At 33.5% G+C, this 20,045-nt stretch overlaps 2 protein-coding genes across 2 annotated transcripts in view; one reads left to right on the top strand and one right to left on the bottom strand.

Annotated features, from left to right (window-relative positions):
- Window positions 1-1,795: 1,795 nt before the first annotated feature.
- The window catches only part of LOC130645640 (DNA mismatch repair protein Msh2-like), a 35,402-nt gene continuing 17,152 nt past the window's right edge, over window positions 1,796-20,045 (bottom strand). Inside the window, exons 11-26 of the mRNA XM_057451690.1 lie at window positions 19,866-19,986; window positions 19,344-19,457; window positions 19,210-19,271; window positions 19,052-19,126; window positions 18,734-18,850; window positions 17,701-17,961; window positions 17,160-17,331; window positions 16,648-16,711; window positions 16,118-16,179; window positions 15,742-15,837; window positions 6,621-6,685; window positions 6,183-6,350; window positions 4,747-4,838; window positions 4,291-4,583; window positions 3,892-3,947; window positions 1,796-2,950 (exon numbers count right to left, since the gene is read on the bottom strand). Of these exons, the coding sequence (XP_057307673.1) occupies window positions 2,795-2,950; window positions 3,892-3,947; window positions 4,291-4,583; window positions 4,747-4,838; window positions 6,183-6,350; window positions 6,621-6,685; window positions 15,742-15,837; window positions 16,118-16,179; window positions 16,648-16,711; window positions 17,160-17,331; window positions 17,701-17,961; window positions 18,734-18,850; window positions 19,052-19,126; window positions 19,210-19,271; window positions 19,344-19,457; window positions 19,866-19,986 (1,974 nt within the window). The 3' untranslated portion in view covers window positions 1,796-2,794. The remainder of the gene's footprint in view (window positions 2,951-3,891; window positions 3,948-4,290; window positions 4,584-4,746; window positions 4,839-6,182; window positions 6,351-6,620; window positions 6,686-15,741; window positions 15,838-16,117; window positions 16,180-16,647; window positions 16,712-17,159; window positions 17,332-17,700; window positions 17,962-18,733; window positions 18,851-19,051; window positions 19,127-19,209; window positions 19,272-19,343; window positions 19,458-19,865; window positions 19,987-20,045) is intronic.
- LOC130645639 (uncharacterized) lies at window positions 8,404-15,407 on the top strand. The gene is made up of 4 exons (XM_057451689.1): window positions 8,404-9,981; window positions 10,537-10,651; window positions 11,445-13,549; window positions 14,391-15,407. The coding sequence occupies exons 1-4, from the start codon at window positions 8,765-8,767 to the stop codon at window positions 15,040-15,042; spliced, it is 4,089 nt and encodes a 1,362-aa protein (XP_057307672.1). The 5' UTR covers window positions 8,404-8,764; the 3' UTR covers window positions 15,043-15,407.

Raw genomic sequence — 20,045 nt, 5'->3', positions numbered from 1 at the left:
TTTGCGAATGAAATTATTTCGCGTTTATAAATTTTGGCGAATCGAGGCTAAATGTATCAGCATTTGAATAGCGTTCTAACGTAACATTGGAAAAAGCTTAGATTTTTATCAAAACACAGGCAAACTTTTTATAAAGGCGCAGGAAATGTCCTAGGTAGTTGTAAAGTAAGGGAATTGAGATAAGATAATAAATAAATAACACATCGACGTTTAGCATTATTGATCTTAGGACTTTCCCTGCTTTTAAAACTTCCTACTTTATTAGGGTTACACTTATAAATGGATGAGAAGTAAGCGAGACAACAACTCAAGTAACGAGAATAAACCGGTGATTTTATGGCTAAAGAATTTATTAAATTTGAAATAAAAAATGACACTTAGACCCTGAAAGACGTCGATACACGTTCGTCAGTGCACCTTCCACGGCCCAGTGCTTTGATGTCCTTAACTTTTGACCGGTACCAATTACCCTATTTGGTATGATCCTAGGGGCATATACCCGCGTTTCATAACTTTTAACAGACTTTGAGTTTTGACAAACTTGGAACAATTGTATGGTTCAAAACATATCTTCCGATTTGCGCACATAAAATGGATAAGTATTGTCAAAATCCTGAAAAATCCGATATATTTCTTACATCAGATCAAAGTCGTAAAATCGGGGAAAACGGACAGGTGGCAAAACTCAGCCGAAGATTTTCTGAAATTATCTTATATGACCAATAGAACAGAAATTTGTAGCATTTTTCATTCTAAAGAATTCATATGACGGTTTTGAGCAATGGCTCATAATTTGTGACGTCATCAAACGGTGAAGTCAAAATATTTGGAAAAGGATTCCAGTCGTAAAATACTGATAATCACAAAGTTTCAAATTTGAATAAGGGCGCGGGCAACATCAACCCACCCTTCCACACCCAATTGACAACACAACGTCAAAAAAGGTTAATGCATATAGCATTTTGAAAATCTAAATCAAAGATTAATAGTACTGAAGATTAACAGGGTATGCTTTTAATTGTAGTACTTTTAGGCTGTTTTTAAAGACATATTAGCAAAACGTTTTGTAATTCTTTTTAAAAAAACGCTCAATTAATGTTTGCAACTCGAATGTTTTTTTGTGGGAAATTAACTACTTTCATTTTGTATTTTTGAATTTTTCCCAATGACAGTGATAAACAAAAGAATGTTTCAGCACATTTTACTAACCTTCTTAAGGACTTTGAAATGTTTTTGCTATTTGTTTTTGCGAAAATGCGAACTATTTTGTGATTGGTAGCTCGCTCTTACAAAGAAACGGCGAAATAATGTTTACGATTGAAAACATGGATCGAGGTACTTTAATCTTGTTTGCATATTGAGCATATTCCCAAAGGAATCTGGTAACAAAGTGTTTCTGCAAAAAATATACTACGTGAAATATTTTAATTTACGTTAATAAAAAAGATCATCGCTTCACTCATCATTTTTGCGATTCATCAAATTTTGCTAAATTTCGTGGAGCTTAAATTTGCGATTTAATTTTTAAATTCTTATTTTCGGCAATTAATTTTGCGAATAAAAGTGAGTACTGTTATAATTTCTGCCAGCAAAACTGTTTCCCTAAAGGTATTTCAAGATTTTAAGAATACAAAGGAAATTTTTCCGTGCAACCAAAACAGTCTGAATAACTAAAATTGAACACTACAGGAAATTTAAACTATTATCTTGCAAATATTTACACTTCAAGGATTTCAGAATCACAACTCTTACTGACTAGTACGTTTCAAGCTAGCTGATAAAAGGTTTTTCAATCTTTAACATCCACGGTTAAACTTTATTAAACCAAAACTCCTTAATTTTACACTCGACAACAATTTGACGTAGCGATGTAAAAAAATTAACATCAGTATCGGAAAAAAGTCAATCCAGATATATTCGAGATGCGCAAGAAAAAAATGGAGGCACTTTCGTTGCAATAACATTTTTAAATTAAAGAAAAAAAATAGAATAAAAATATAACAAAACAGCAATATTTTTTAATTTCGTAATTTCGCTGTAAACTAATATGTCCGCTGAAAACACGATTTAAATTGAAGGAGTCAAAAAACTGAAGTATTGAATTAAAATGAAACTCAATTTTACGTAACATAATAAAATGACACTAACAAAAATTATGTTTGCTAATAAATAACTACACGTATTTTTTTAAAGAAACCATTGAAAGGCTCTGGTACTGGCAGTTTGGTAATTTTGTGAAAATTTTAATACTGCATGTTTATTTGCTTTCTTAAACTCAAATTGCATCCAATAACCTTGTCCCCACTATTGTTACCATTGTTCTATCGGATGAAAACAAGGATTGGAAAACCGTGCGATTATACAGTTTAAAAAGGTGATGATACTACAACATGATATCGAATGAACTTACCATCGACTTGTTTCGTTTAAAAAAATATTATTTTATGGAAAATTTAGTTTCACAAGTTTCTTAATTGACTTATACTCAAAAAAAAATATCCTGTACAGGTTTCTGATTTTTTGAAAGCTCTAGCCTCTAGTTTCTTATAAACTGGTTTCTTTTTAAAAAAATGCGTGTACAACTCTTATTTTTGTCCAATCCAGCATCAACACACTATAAAAAATACTTCTTTTTTACCAAAACATTTACATCACGTCCAACCAAGCTTAGGACATTTCTTATGTGTTTCTTAAGAATAGTTAATGCAATCCGCTCTTTCAAAGTCGGCGTAAATACACCATTGTTCGATTATTACAAGCTTGAAAAAAGTCAAGACCTGGTTTCCACTAGAGTTTACTTGTTTAGTATGTCAATCACGTATTGGTTTCCACATGCTAACACTTCCTCTTTTATCGCAGTTACACTCTTCACCAGTTCGTCATCGTTAAGTTTAGCTTCATGTAAGGAACGTAATTTTTCTACAAATTTTCTGATTATCTCATCTCCTTCCTAATAAAAATAAAAAAATAAAATACAAAATAACAAATACAAAATATACGGTCATACAAAAACGTGCTGAGCAATCATGTTATTAGCATTTAATGAAAGATTCGTTCGTTTATTAATCAAGATTACATATATAAACGATGTCATTTCATGGCGCTCATGTTCAAGCTTCATTAATCAAACTACATTTTCTTCACAAGATTCTTCTTTTTGCTCTACATTAGAAACGAAAATTATCGGATGGAAAAACTTTCGAATTTTTTTTTTGTCCGAAAATTTTTTCGTCCGAAATTTGTCTGCCAAAAAAAATTCGTCCGAAAATGTTGGTTTTTCTAAATTTTTTTAAAGGACAAGTGCATAAAAATTATATATAGGGTAATCAGAAAATCATTATTATTTTCGTTATTTTCACATTTGTCTGAGGCTCTATCTGTAACCCTAAAGACCTTTTTTTAGATCTTGATTGAATATATGTACACTTTAAATGCTTCTACCCTTCTTTTTGTGTCATTTGCCGTAATCATTGCTTTTGATATTTAGTTAAAATTCGTTCAGAAAACTCACCCATACATTTTTTGACTTTATAAATCCTGTTCAAAATTTTTCCGCTAAAATAAAAAATTGTGTCCGAAAGTTTTTCCGCCGAAAATTTTAGTTCTTAATTTATTTAAACTAAATTTGCGTAATTAAGAATTTCGATATGTGGTAAGATTCAATTTTGTGAAGCAAGAAAATGAAACAATTTTCATGGTATTTATTCTCCGCGATGTTATTCTTTTTATTCACTTGATAAAATTATGGAGGTATAAAAAACCTCCATGGTAAAATTAATATACGTGCAGATTGGAACAGCAGGGGTAGATTTCGATTTGTTTCACAAGACTGCTTTTCTCGTGACAAAAGCTTAATAAAAACAATTTAATTTTTTCCCCATCCACTTATACCTTTTTCTCAGAGCGACGTTTCTTAGCATCTGGTTCGCCGGACAATGCTTCGTTGTCTAAAACGAATAAAAAATCCATATAGTCGGTGTTTACAAAATTTCAAACTTGTTCCAGCGTGTTTAAACGTAAGTTTATCTGCTGTTCATTTGTGGCGTAAATATCTCGTGAAAAATGTAAGCACTCCATTGATTTCACACAAACTCACATATATTTTAGGGGGAAATATATAAAGCATTATTTACTTCAAGGTATTTTTGTTCGAAACATAGAAACAACCACAAGATCTTATCTCTTTCATCTAAATAACACGATCAGGGAAAGTTTGATTGTTACACAATCCCACAATGCTTTCAATAAGTTAATTTCGTATCACACTGACACACTAAAATCATAACTCACACTGGTCACACTCCTTGTCATTAGATAACACTTGGAAGTCCTCTAATTCCTTAGCCTTTTCTTTAGCAAAGTCGACCACGTGTTTCGGGAAATGAGCTATTTCCGCGACATGTATACCAAAGCTTTGGTCACACACACCAGGTTTAACTTTATACAATAGAGTTAATTGTTCTTTCGATGTTAAAGCGGTGACATGGAAATTGCGTACTGTTGATATTTCATCAGCAAGTGATGTCAACTCGTGAAAATGAGTCGCAAACACGCAGAATGACTTAATGCTCGTCGAAATGTGCCTGATGTATGCAAAAAGAAATATATATTTTTAAAAAAAATTTGTAAAACAAACAAACAAAAAAGCAAACAAACAAACAAAAACAAAGAGCCGCCAGCAACAACAAATTTAAAGTGCAAATTGGTTCTCTAACCCGCAAAGATAAAAAAAGTCAACTCGCTTACTCTGAAATTGCCCATGCCAAACCAAATCCATCATAGGTGGATGTACCGCGTCCAAGTTCGTCGATAATAATTAACGAATCTTTTGTAGCAGCCTATGTATTGACAACGTAAACAAAAATAATGTGAAAAAGACGAAGTAAAACAACAATTCTTCTGTCGAAATAGTAGAACAGCAAATTATGTAAAACAAGACGTTTTTACGACTGCAAATATTTAAGTAACGTAACCTAGACTAAAGCATGTTTACCAATTTCAGTGTTTTTTTCGATATTTTTGGGATGATTTTCAAGGTCTTTTATTATAGGATTCCGAAGCACAAAAAAAAACCAACTACGCAAAAAGTAATGAAAAAAAGTGGCGGGCCTTTAAATCTACGCGGAGTTAATTACCTAAAAGGAGCAAATTTTTCCGAACAGAAATTTTCTCTTAATATATTTCCGCGACTTGTGTTTCTAAAAATCATGATCCGTGCAAAAGATATTTTCGCGAATCGAGACGGAAAAAATAATTAAGTGGAAAATATTTTCCTCGATTTTTTTAATAGAAGGCAGATTTCACGTAGGTTATTTTAGCGATTTAAGCAAATATAACACTTTTGAGGGGGCTGAGACTACTTCAAATCTCTCGCATTGTTAATTTTGAGAAAATCTAAAGGACTTTTGTTGATTGATGTTATGTATCAACAAAAGCCTTGTTTTTTATATGTATTAATTACAACACTTCTTATTTTGAAAAAAAAATTCGAGGAATATATTTTCGTGAGTTGCTAATTTTACTTAAATTTCGCGAAAGATATTTTCGCGACGTGACAGCTTTATTTTAATTTTGCGAAATGAACTCAAATTCGCGATAACGCCTTCCGCAAAATTTCTAAAAGCAATAATTTCTTTCCCTAATTTATTTTCAAAAAGCTGCGAAAAGTAAGAGGCAATGTATCATAACTAGACAAAATGATTTTTAAAGTATTTATAATTCAAGGTTTAAAGTTCTTCTCGGGAGAATAATTGATACTAAGGGGTCATCCATAAAGTACGTCTGCACCTTGGGGTAGGGGGAGAAGGGGTAGCAAAACTGGAGACAAAAGGGGACAGGGGGAGGGGGTTTGGGAATTTACCCATAACCGGAGATCCTTTACAGACTTCTTTGTATTTTTTGTCGATTCAGTTGCGCCCCAGTCTGATTTTAAGGTTTTCAAGGTCACCAAATTCAACTAGATGAAGTTTTGCGCTCATACTCTTTTCTCTTTTAAATATAGTATTTCATAAAAAAAGACGTGTTATTCTTGTTCTAAAGACAGCTTACATATATATTCCTGTTTGTCCAAAAGACTTATTATTTGAACACCACGAGTATTTCAGCTCGTGGATGTCAAGTCGTCACAACGAGACTCAAAGTGAACCTCGTGTGTACCTAAAACATTACAAAAAACTACATACCCTCAATATGGAGGCTGTCTCCAACATTTCCGACATGAATGTAGATACTCCTTTCAACTGACTATCGCCAGCACCAACTCGAGCTAAAATACTATCCACTATGCTTATTTCAGCTTGATCACATGGTACAAAACTACCTATTTGCGCCATTAGAGTGATAAGACCAACCTAAATTTAAAACAAAAATAATGTTTACATTTCGCAACTATTAAACAAAATTTGATTTAGCTACAAAAACCACCAATAGAAATCATTTTTGTGGATTTTGTTCTCAGGAAGAAAAAAAAAGCCAAAAAACGGGAAATTTCAGGTTATAAATAATAAGTCTATTGTTAAGAACAATAGCCAGCCTGGTTAGAATTTTGCTATTCTTATAAAAACATGCGCACAGTGCTATGTCAAACGAGCAAAGCAATATGTCTACGCAATTAAATATACCTGTCGGATATAGGTAGACTTTCCACCCATGTTGGGCCCAGTGATAATAAGAAACTCTTGATCATCTAAATCAAATGTAAATCTAACACGTTATTAATTAACCAATCAAATAAGAGAGAAACATCTAGTTAATCAATCAAAATTAGAAAGAGCTTTTTTAACTTTTAATTTCAATGTTTATTTTTACAATGGGCGAGTGGGAATAAAGTACATTTCTGCTTAACATACGTTCAAGGTCACAATGCGTTGACGCAGAAACAAAGCACTATAAATGATAAAAATTAAGGGGAAAAAATGAGTATATTGAGAAATTTCAGCAACTTTTACCCCGTTCCGTACAATCCTTGTTACCATTAATTTTTTCACACTCTGCATTTAGAACCTGGTAAAAATTATCTAGATATCACTTGAAAATTGTTACACTTCTTATTGAAATAATTTCACAAAAACAATAACACTGGAAAATGATCAAATTTTTACTGATTCTTATTTGTCTTAAAAATACGCCACGTTCATTGGAAACATAATCTTTCAAGACAGAAATAATCGCCGAATCAAATATTGAGATTCTTCAAAATTTGTATTTTGATGAATTGGATCGCAAAACGTAAATCAACTTTTAAACAAAAAAAAGCTCCTAGTATAGAAACAAATGAAAAATATTTCAGGCTGACAATAAATAAATAAATAAATAAATAAATAAAGACCAAAATGAAATTCGCTATTCTTTTGTAGGAGGTTTGGTATCTAAGTGTATCAAGTGTAGGTTGTGAAAAATTTTAAAAAATTGATTTGCATTTTACGAATTATTTTTTCTTTTCTACCAATTAATATTTTTCTTATTTTATATTTGCTAAAGTTTTAAAACCCTTTTAACAAACATGCTCACTCGTTTTAAAAACATTTAAAGAATGTAAAATAAAAAATTTGGGACTTTTTGTCATTCAATGCGTTTTTTTAACGTGCATAAAAAACTATTAAAGAATATCGGCCAAAAAAAATTCTCTTAATTTTCTTTCTTTTCGCTTCTGTAAAAAAAAACTATAAAAAAGTATTAAAAAATATTGTGTTTGTTTTTTTCATTTTCTTTTTTTCGCTTCCACCAAAACAGTTAATAGCAAAATGATAAATTATTTGACGTGCCAAAACCTTTGAAGCTCTCAGATTTTACAAACTGGATATAAAATGACCCAGGGATCTTTTAAAATTTTATAACAAAGTATGGATGACGTAATAATTCTCCAATCATATCGAGTTATGTTAATATCGCGCGAAAGAAATTTATCTTTCTGCAATCTACACAACATCCGCCTGAACAAAAAAAACCTAAAAGAAGAACATATCCCAGCTGCTTTCAAAATAAAAAAAATTTGTTTTCTCTTCATTTTAAAAATATTCTGTTTTTCTTTCATTTCTCTCATTAATATATTCAAGACTTCGTCACAATAAGAACAAATTCGAAAATTTACAATCACAAATAGCAGCTGCTTTAAAAGCCATTAAATCAGGGGGGTAACGCGATATTTTTCCAGGTGAGAAGGGATTATTTACATTCTCTGTTTATTATTATTTTTTCCCAAAATTATTTGTTATAAATAAAAATCATAATCATAAAAAAATAACAGTCTCATTTTTTTATCCCACAAAAAAAGAAATAGGACAGTGAGGAAATATCTATCTATCTTAGCCCCCTTATTGATACAGGAAATTGCAGCTAGGAATTTCGGAATTATAAAGGAACGATTGGCTAATCCATTTCTTTCCTTTTATCTCTTAATGAAAAAAGAAAATAGCATCTCCTTTCTCGTGTGTGAGTACAGGAAAAAATTATAACTTATTCTCTTGGTGCCATATCAAGAATAAATACTTTGAAAAATAACAAAGAATAACAAAGAAAGTAACTTTAACAATCAACCAAAATGGAAAAAGAAAATGAAGAACGCAATTGGTAATAGTGATTTCACATACACTCGCTATCTCCTGTCGAAAAGAAAACAAAAGCTTTACATCTCAGAACTTTTTCACGATATGAAAAAAATGCATTTCTATGACAGTGACTGGAAGTTTTATTCAAATTTATGACTGCGCGAAGTGCTGATGTCAGCGTTTTCATATGATAATACAGCTTGCAAATTACACTCGATATGTCTGGCTTGCTTAACCGACAAACAAAGAAGTCACTACCTCTTAGATCGTCTTCCGTCTTCACTGAGATTAAAGGATTCACGGCCCGCACGACAGCCTTCTTGACGTACTACAACGACCACAGGAAAGAGATCGAAGGATTGTTTGTGTTTCCGCTGGAGCACACACACATTGTAGCAGAGTTTGAAGCTGTTGTAGAAGGGCATTACATTTTTGCTGACATCAAGCACACTTCAGATTTGATTGAGAAAACGATACTACACAGAGATGAAGAGATGCATGATGGGATATTCAATGTGTCAATAGGCAAAATTCCACCTTGGATTATTGTGGAGATACAAGTTACTACAGTTTGTGAAGTGGGAGTGTTGTTTTATGGAGATGCACTGCGATACACATTGCCGCAAACGTTTTCGCCAAAAGTAACAACATATGAAAACGACAGGAACGACGAGCCGTATAAGGCTGTATCCACACTTGGCTATAGTTTTCAATTAGAAATTCTAATCGAAGCGCCCTGCTTATTATGTGGGGTGCAATCAAACACTCATCAAATACAAGTGGATGCACCGCCCTTGTCACAAACAGGTTCCAAATTACGTGTCTCTTTGCCCGATGACTTTGCATCCACAGATTCGATTTTTGAGCTTTTAATGTTTCTATGTCGTCCAAGAGAGCCGTATATTATCATAGAAGAACCCAAGACGGAGGATCAAAAACAAAATGAAAAAAATCCCATCAGTAACATTATGAGCAATCCGATCCTCATGCTAAGCTATTCACCTGACATATCAAACTTTGAAAAAGAACTCCATGATAATTCCACCAATCAAGTTGGTGAATTCATTCTCATGATAAACTTTAGTACATCGCTTAACGCCACTTCAGCCAATCAATTTTTAGAATCATGCATGCTGCTTTTGAAATGTCTGCCGTCAAATTGCTTTTTTAATCTGTTAGTACTGACCTCTTCATATGACACTCTTTTCACAACAAGCCAAAAGTACTCGCAAGAAAATGTAGACAATGCACTAGCTTTCCTAAGCTCTTTGAAAGCACACGATCACAACGCGTCACTATTGGAAGCGTTCACGTGGCTGTATCAACAAGAGGACGCGAGAAGTATCCCCCGACAAGTTTTTATCTTGACTAGCGGAAATATAAACAACTCAAATGAGTTGAGTGAGCAAGTTTCGAGGAAGCATCACATAGCGAGGTGAAACATAGATTTTTTTTGTTTTAAACTGCTTTTTCCATACGTGAACCAAATTTTCAACCAAATTTGATATCTGACAGAAGTACTACTGTCTTCCCAACTTACTCTCCCTCGCAAGTCAGAAAAGAACGCCTAAAATTAATTTCTAAGGATACATAATTTTAGATCGTGGGGACATTTTTGATGTGAAATTTTTTATCACTATCTTTCATATATTTATACTATTCTCTTAGGCAAATATATAACGAGACATACAATAACTGGCACCAATAAAAGATCTGTAAATCTCTACTCTGATTAGATAAGAAATAATTTATCCCGAGCAGACAAATTCGACAACCAAACAAATGGATCTCCTCTCCACGGAACATGCAGTACACTTCGCACTGCTATCAATTGTTTTCGATCTATTTACACATCGATTCATCCACTCATTTACTCACTCGCACAATCATTTTACTCATCCACTCATTCACTCACTCGCACACTCCTTTACTCATTCACTCATTCATCCATTCATTCTAACACTTTTATTAATATATTTTCTTACATTAGATGTTTTACATTCCACTTCGGCTCGTCAAACAAAAAAAGAACATTGGAAAGCATTGCAACGGTAACCAAGGGACAACACTACAACATCAGTGAAGGAGAGCGACCACACAAAAAGGTTAGTGAATGCAACTTACTTTGCGCGGAATACAAGAAAGTGGGGTCGAAGATCCAGGGGACCTAGAAGATTGGCCCTGGTACGCAGGGCAAATATTCAAGTTTAAAATATTAGTTATTAGTAATACAGGTAGTAATAGCTGTCAGAGTGCCAAAAGATTTACACGATAGGTAAAAAGGGAAAGTTTATTTCAAATTCACTATAGAAAAAATGTTTAGATAGTAGCGCAAATAGAGATCGTGTTTATAAAGCTTTATTAACTAGTTTCAGACATGTTAAAAAAAACTGGATTAACAGAGCCATCCAACTGTAAATGTAAAAGTGAAGAAGGATTTATACTTTTACTTCTCTCCTGTTTGCCTTAGAACGCAAAGAACTCTTTCCGACTCATTCATCACATTATTCTTCTTCTGCCAGCCTAGTTAACTAAGTTTTCTCGACGGTTAAAACCCAGTTCAACACCGTATTCCTCCTGATTTATTCACCTATACCTGTACGAAGCAGACATGTAGTTTAATTCCGTATAGGTATGCATACTCCAAATAGAACACCTGCTCTCATCGTTTCAATATACCGAGATATTACTTGTCTGGTCTTGGAAACGTTTCCATTTAAAAAATAGCCTGCGCCCAGGGTGTCGGGTTCCACCCACTAGAGTTTTATATATATTTTTTGTCTTTTAAACTTATTTTTACTTTTGAATATTTTATTTTATTATAAACAGATGTAATAGGACAATGCAACGATCAAAGCACAACAACATACCAATATCCTCTTTTCTCTTTACCTTTAGGTGATTGAATGTCTTGAAAGAGCTATTCAGCCGGCTATTACAAACCTAAAAGTAGCCTGGATTCTACCCGACGCTTACGACGTTATTTACACGCCGGAAAACCTATCGTGTTTATATCTTGGAGATCGTATGAACTTGTACGCCATACTTGCGAATAAAGAAGCAGAATTAAATAATCGAGAAAAACCTAGTGGCTCGATGAGTTCAGTTAAAGAGTTCTGGTTCGATGACTTCGACCCGTTTGAAGAACTTGTCGAAAAACAATGCTCCAGCCATGATTTATTAACCAATGAGACGACCGAAGAGAACACCCCAGGGAATAACAACATATCACAAAGCTTCTTAAGAGAACACATCGAACTTCCTACGCAAGAAAATGAAAACGAGGTCTTCCTCACTGAGGAAGAAGTATCGCGGTTAGAACATAGAATTGGATGGAATAAACGTTCTTCCTTAGATAGGGTGCAGTCATGGAAAGTTTCAAAGTTTCCCGAAAACAATGCGGTTGATTTGGTAAACGACAAAAAAGAGACCTTTGACAGCAACGATGTGGATAGGCTTTACTCAAAATATCATACCAATCGCCGGAAAAAAAGCAGTGATGGAGGAGAGAGTATAGGAAGTTCGAATTCGCAAGGCTCAAATATGAGCAGCGGGAGTCACTTAGCTTTCCCAGGGTACCCAACAAGACTGAGTTCGTGCAGAAGCGTCGAGGCTAGGTCACCACATGTACCCAAGCACAGCGACGACCCAGTTACCTTCACGTTCAGTGATCACACGAAAGACAGATATACCAACATGTCAGCGTCAAACGAAAAAATTTACAAGGAAAGAGAATTCAAAGCAAGAAAGAAGTTAACGCAAGCACTTATCGACGAGCATGCTAACACACATTTACTCGATCAGTCAAATGAAGATGTCATCGAGCGCCTATTGGAAAGCATAACAACAGAGAAAAGACACAAGTTGGATGATTGGTTGAGACTACAAGAGGAGATGACTAATTGCAATTGGCCTACAATAGACCAGGAGCAGAGGAAATGTTTGTCAGAGAAAATTATATGGAAAGAAACTCACAGAGACAGTGGCATAGGACATCGGTCTCTATCTGAGCCAAGAACAAGCGACATGGAAGATGAGCACTGTATATCTCACAAAAAGAGTGGGCAGTTTTCCAAATCCTCGAGCGGATACTTCGAGCAAGAAGCTAACGAAGCTACAAACACGCATTGGGTGGACTCTGAAAATCGCTTGAAAAATGTCGACACAAAGCAACCAACTCGCTCACAAAATTTCGCAAGCATTCCAGACTTAAGTAAAAAACCGATCAGCGAGACAAAACAACATAAAAAGAAAATACGACCGCGATTCATGTGGAATGCTATAATAGACAAAGTCAAAACCCTAACAACTGCAGTGACAGAAAGATCAGGTGAAACTAATTTTAAAGTAGACAAGAATTTAAAAATAAAAGAAAAAATTAAACGATTTGATGAAAACTTCGACACTAAAAACTCCAGCAAAACTGAACTAAGCAAGGACTCAGAACAAAGAGAAACCGTATTAGTCTCCACAACATGGCCACAAAGCGAAGCACCCTCAACGAATGTGGGAAAAAGCGAATCGAGTAAGAAGTATGGTAGATCGAGACAAAGATACATTCGAAATCGGCCGCGAATTGAGAATTCTCGTACAATAAGTACCTCATCAATGTTTGAGATCGGCCAATCAGAAATCGGTGACGTTGACAATCTGCACTTGTTACCCAGTCATGCGTTAATTTACTTGTCTGGTCAATTTGGCAAACGATCATTCAAGCGAATCATACCGTTCCAGTTGGTTTTCAGTGAATCAAAACAAAGCACGCCTTCAGAAACAACCGTGCATCAACTAGCGGCAAAATCAATCATACGAGATCTGGAAATCCAAATGGATCAGGATGAAATGTTAGTTAACAGTGGTCGGAATTACGTCAAAAATTTGATTAGTGACGTCAGCAGTTCAGCACACATCATGTCGAAATATACAGCGGTGGTTACCATTGACGACAAATCAAAAGAGAATGAAATACTGAGTGTTCTGAAGTACAACGAACACAAACTTAGGTAATAAAAGATGGAAGTTCTTTCAATTTTAATAAGAGAATGAAAAAACTACAGGTTTTTTTAAAACACAATTTATAAAAACAGGAGCCTCAGATTCAGCAAAAACATTAGAACAAAATTTTAACAGATTCAAGTTTAAATCATTATTTTAAAAAAAAATGAGAACAACTCAAGGCTAAATAAATTGCCATAAAAGTAGAACATGATGTGAATTCTCTTGCACTTGTCTTTCAAGTTACCAATAACTGATTTTACTTGTGATCATTTACTTTTTTCTACAATAACTACAAAAAAACTCAATTTGGCTTGATTGTTCATCAACAGAATTCTACTAGCAACAAAGTACCCATTTTTTATTTAAAACATCAATCTCGAAGAAATTTGAGGTTAAATTTGAAAGTTGTGTGTTTGCCATTAAAAACTAAATAAGAACGACAAAAGGTTCGTACAATAAGAATAGCCAGCCTCAGGTCAGATTTGACTGATTCTTTTATATAAAAACGTGTACGACAGTGACATGGTAAATTAGATGGATGGATTTAAACAGTGAGTGGCAGATACAACATTACATCAATAAATTAAATCTCACAATACATAGCATTTCACATTGAGTTTGCATCAAGTTCTGTACAAACAGTCCATAAGGAGGGGGGAAATTTCGCGCAAGTTACATCGCCACAATTAAGGATTTTATAAAACACTTTTTTATCAAATAAATAAAAATACCCAACGAAAAATAGAATTCGAAAATTTAATTAGCGTCCGAATAATTTGCGAATTTTTAAGGTCATCTACCTTTTTTTAGCATTGTTTAATATTGAATTTTTGCTATCTTCCGTAGTTTTTGCTCGTCATTATCTCGCAAACCATTTGTCATTAATAATGATCTACGTCGCTCAGTGGATGCGTTAAATCTCCATGACAAGCAACCTTTATATGAGATCAATAGCGAAAAAAGCGGTACCGATAGTACAATATGGCACACCAAGCTTACGCTAAAGCGACCCTACTACAGTCAGCAAAAAATAGACAACAAGAATTTGTCCACGTACAATTTCTCAAGTCAAACAAAATACCAAGACAAAACACTCTACATGAAAATGGTTGACTTGATGATCTCAGACGGTAACTGGAGTTTGACTCACCTATTCGCCGAAGTGTTAGCAATAAACTTTTCTCACTTACGGGAAAGTTGCCCGTTTGCAGATCCAGTATTGAAAAAGGGGAGTAAATATTACGAGAATTTATACCCGGTCAGTGACGTATACGAAAGCGTCTGGGCTACAACAATCGCACTAAATTGGCTACATATCTATTGTAACGAGCATCGCGATGAATGGGCGTTGATTGAAATAAAAGCAAAACAATGGCTGAAAAGACAAAAACTACCCAAAGGTTTTATGTTAGAGGATTGCTTTCTTATTTCTCAGCAGACATTAAAAATTTTGAAAAGTACATCTAGAAGAACTTCAGTAAGCTCGACTACCACATAACATGTGTTGTCTTGATCTACTCTATAACATGTACTGCCTCGATTACTAAGATTTTTTTTCTGTTTGTGTCTGTTTCTAACTAGGAGCTTCCATGCCTGCATGCATCGGATATAAAAGTCATTTAACTAGAAAGATAAAGTATTGCTCAATCTGTCTATCAATACGAAGACCATCGTAGTTGTTTGAAGTGTGGCTTTTCTGTCCAATCTCACTTTATTCAATTTGCCCTTTGAAAGATTAACAGTTAAAGATGAAAGTTTAAAGAAATAGAATACGAGTTTACCGACATTGTTTTAAAACTTTTAGAAACCTTTTATATTAAAATCTCTTAGATTATTTAGCTACAAAAATGTTAAAAATATATATCAGAATTAACTTTTTTATGAAAAAAATTAATTGTATATATTATACATATCTGAAAAATGGGATTTTTTTTTCTTATATAACCACAAAGTTGTGATATTTATCCACAGTACCAGAGAACTGCACATCTCGATAAAATGTTCGCTATAGGTTCTTCTATATGTTCTAAGGGAAATCACAACTCGCAATTTTCGTGTATATGAGCCTACAACGCTTACAATCCCTTATCATAGTGTGATTTTATGCTCTATATTTTTCATCCGCATGAAACTAATCAAACAATCCTAATAAACTACTCTTTATCACTGTTCCAAACAAAAAGATTGGTCCAATTACCTTTTATTAGGCTAACATCATTTGCAATGAAAGAGACATCATCTTGAGCTTCTAAGCAAGGATGCCTTGATCCTTTCAAAACAATTTTCCCTTTACCTAAACACATACAAAAAATTATATCCAGTTTACGTTGATGTAACAGGGTCACCATTTAATTTCAAAATGTAAATTTGAAAGAAAAAAATAAATTTCCTGACGACTTTGAGAACCTAGGTGTGAACAAAAAATTGGTTCAAAAAATTATTTTCTAGAAGTTTTTGTTTTGCAAATTCCAGGAATTCTTTTAAAGATGGCCAGACTATGTAGTCTCATAAGGCAAATATGTTTTATTGCTGACGACATATTCTAGTTAGAATATAAAAATTAACGAGCTTACCTTTTGGGTGCACCACAGGGCGAACGTATGGTGTAGGTGCTTGAGACGCCACTGTAGCAAAGCTAGAAAAGTTTATACTTTGCATCTTACGTTTTTGGAAAGACATTTCATTTAAAAGTCAAAAAAAAACATTAGCTATGTAATCGGTTGTTTTGTTTGTTTTTCTCTAGAGATATTAAATTCTTCGTATATAATATAGAGATATATATATAATATAGAGATATTAAATTCTTCGTATATTTTAGCTATTACACTTCCCACACTACCATTTTCTACCCCTCTTAAGGATAGGTGGGCGGTAGCAGATACGCCCAAATATAGAAGACTGCTTTTTGATACTGTTTGACTATACGAGATCTTTAATTCCTAATATTTACGAAATAATTAAACATCATTGGTGATACTGTTTTTGTGCTTTAACAAGACAACTGCAATATTATGGTTGTCATCTTCATGACAAAAAAACTTAAAGCAAAGCTAGATGGAGAAAGCAAACATAGATTAACAAATTTCTTTCAATTGGACGTTACCTTAATAAGACATCTAGGTAAGCGATTTGATCACTCAGCGTTTGCAATGGATCCGAATAACCAGCTAGAAAGAAAAAAGTTTTAATAGCTAAAACTTATCATTGGTAGCCAATCAACATCCATTATAAACTAGTCGTTAGCCCGTGGAAAAATCCACGGGTTCGCCCGTCCTTTTTAAACCGCATTGCGTGCGTCTAGCTACCTGTGCAGCTAAGCTACCATTTTGCGTGACAGACAGACGGACGGATGGACAGACGTATACGGGTATTATAATATAGATTCTGTTGTTATCTAAAGTTTTAATTGACACTATCGAAATACTAATAGTCCTTTCTTATATTCAATTAGCAATCATGTTGCTTATTTTCAAGACAAGGAAGAACTATTCAATAATTTATATGGTGGTTTCACAAAGTCATACTCAATTGCAATATGCTATTTGGAATGACAGTAAATCAATCCTAGGATTAATTAAAGGCAATCAACTTATTAACATATTTCACCTCACCCACCTGCTATTTTAATAACTTCATTCGCAAGTTGTGTTTGCAACTCAGAATAAGTATCTTTATGAGATTTATATTCGATGCCAAGTGATTTTAAAGAAGAGTTTACAAATCTTACACCATCTTTTCTCGTCTCAACGGTAGTGTACTTCTTGTTATTGCGTAGCGCTTTTTCCTCCTAAAAAATAAAAGAAGTAAAAAACATTAAGCTATAGTTGCTGAAAACTAGTAACAATAACACCTTAGAACATTTCTCTCTATCCCCGGCAGTTTCTTAAAGCTCTTGTAGATTGACAACTCTAGAGCAAAAATTCAACAGAATGAGAGCACAAAAAGAAGTATCATTCAAGCATATTGTTTTAAGTTATTTTTCAGATATATGTCCCAAGCTTTTGCAGAATGTTCCATATAGGTACCAACTGAAACAAATAATGTTTAAGGCATTTTCTTATAAAAATGTTAAAAGTTTAAGAAACAGAAAGAACAGGTTAGAATTTGTTGTAAAGTTTACAAATGTTTGTCATAACCTAGACATGATTAAACTAACCTTCAAGGTGACACGAAAATAATGACCCAGTGGGCTGTTCGATTCTAATTTGATCGTTTTACCCTTTTCCAATCCCAAATCTCGAGCTGCTTTGCTTAACTCTGATTCCAATTGTGTAACAACATAATCCAAATTGTCTTTACATTCTTGAAGCGACTCATCAAACTCAGCTTTGATAAGATACTCGTGATTCTCGACTTCATCCAAATCAACAGTAGTTTCAACTAACTCCATAAATTTTGAGAAATCGTTCACAGCGTCCTATAAATAATCTAGGGCTTCAAAAAGTAGAAATATTGATACTTCGTTTCTTTGAATAATTGGCGTTTAGGCTCGCAGATTGTGTACCGCAAATTGAAAAAAAAACAAAAAATATATAAGCATATGTTAAAATGTTCTTCTACGAATAATGAAACAGGAAACATGTAGTCAAATGCACCAAATTTAGTTAAATTGCACAGAAGACAAAGAAATTTCAGAGGAAAGAAAAAGAAATAAGACACAACTGATTCTATTGTATTAAAGCACGTTTATGCTACCGGGTCACAATTCCAGTAAGTTTTTAAATTTCGGTATTTAAAATTATGCTAATTATAACATAACATGATTGATTTTCAACAAAAATTCAATAAATGACTTGTTAATTTTTTAATAGATATGAAATCAATAGAAAGTTTATTTACATGTCGAAGAAAAAAAAAAGTTAGACTGAAATAAATGTGTGTTGAGAAACATTTTATATGCATCAAGGTGACACTTTTAAACACATTTCAAGCTACTTTAGGGTACACTAAGCTTTTTTTTTTAGAAAACTGCGTTTTAAAAAGGTTAAAAGAATGTAAAATGTGATTGACATTTAGAAGAAGTTGGCTGAGAGTTTCGTCTTTCTATTTCACGAATGTATAAATAATGACAAAATTAAACAAAAAAATTAAACACGCATAGAATTTTAGTTGTGTATCCCCTCTTTTCATTCCCTCAAAGCTGAAATATACTAAGACAAAGTTGCTTAAGATAGCGGTTAGGTTCTTACCTGAAATGGCTTACAGAACACCTCCTCCATTATCACCTTATGTTCACCATCATACTTTTTTAGTGTTGTCAGTAGATGGGGCAATTGTCTGATGGCTTGATACACACGCACGCAATCCTAAAAAAATGTTGTGAATTTGTTACATATACTAGACATGGTAGCAAATTACCTCCATATGACTGGCTTTAATAATTATGGAAACCATTTTTAAATATAACCACAACAAATGGTTCATTATTCGATGGTTCAATTTAAAAACTTATAAATATGTAAAAATCATGCATATAATGAGATTATGGAACACAGCTTCTAACATACCTGTAGGTTGGCTCGCTTTTGTTGAAATTTTTTGGACAATCGAGACAAATCTGGTATTCGCCTTAGTGAACCATCCTACACATTAAAAACAAATACTTATGCAACAGCAAATATTTACATAATTTGTTACATCTTAAAAAGCAAGACATTAAAACTACCTGCACAGAAAGTCGTATATCATCATTGTTGAAAAATATATCAACAATATCAAGTCTTTCCTCTAAATTTGAAAAACAAAATGATTTTTCAATTGCACAACCAAACAGTTTTGAAGTAAAGTTTAAAACATTACCAATTTTTTTTGCATCCATTAACGGTTGTTTTACCCACTGCCCAAGCAGACGTTGACCAGGAGTTGTTTTACACAAGTTTAACAAACCGGACAGACACATAGTCTTGTTTCCTCCTGAAATTTTAATTAAAATAGTTCCAATCATACCCAGCAACAGTCACAGCAGCTTTTGCCACAATTTCTAATAGATCAGTTTGATTTTGGAAACGATATTACATTTTGATACTGTAGACAATGAAATCCTTAAGACTGCATGTTTCTTATAAGAAACCAACCCTAAATTGAAGCATTACTTCAAAATTCTGACTTGAAGCTTTCTGTTACAAATCACTTTATGAGTGGCCCTGAAGAGCTACAAAATTAAGTTATGCTCCAAGCGGGATTATTCAAGGAGGACCTATTATTTTGCAAAATTGATATGGATACTAGAAACTTATCAATCATGTATGGTAATCCAAATATCTTATACCTTTTACAGATATAAAATTTCACTTCTAGCTTAATACAAAAATGTAGTCTTACCATCAGTCAATGAAGGCAGTATGTTTAATGCTCGAACAGCTGCTGCATCAAGGCGCATGTACTGACTTAAATCAAACGACTTTAATGTGTACTGATGAAATGCTGAGTCATCAGACAGAAGCTTAAAAATGTAAATAAAATGCAAAATTCCACAAAATAATTATCAAATTACCATACACA

This window comes from Hydractinia symbiolongicarpus, chromosome 5 (genome assembly GCF_029227915.1).
Source record: "Hydractinia symbiolongicarpus strain clone_291-10 chromosome 5, HSymV2.1, whole genome shotgun sequence".
NCBI classification, from domain to species: domain Eukaryota; kingdom Metazoa; phylum Cnidaria; class Hydrozoa; order Anthoathecata; family Hydractiniidae; genus Hydractinia; species Hydractinia symbiolongicarpus.
Note: the sequence above shows the minus strand (reverse complement) of the source record. Positions and strands in the feature narration are given on the sequence as shown.

What these genes read in the sequence shown, in the direction of transcription:
- LOC130645639 (XM_057451689.1), top strand. Translation starts at nt 8,765, where the DNA reads ATGTCTGGCTTGCTTAACCGACAAACAAAGAAGTCACTACCTCTTAGA. An exon ending in AGGAAGCATCACATAGCGAG is followed by an intron (nt 9,982 to 10,536) that starts GTGAAACATAGA and finishes TTCTTACATTAG; the next exon opens with ATGTTTTACATTCCACTTCG. An exon ending in GAGAGCGACCACACAAAAAG is followed by an intron (nt 10,652 to 11,444) that starts GTTAGTGAATGC and finishes CTTTACCTTTAG; the next exon opens with GTGATTGAATGTCTTGAAAG.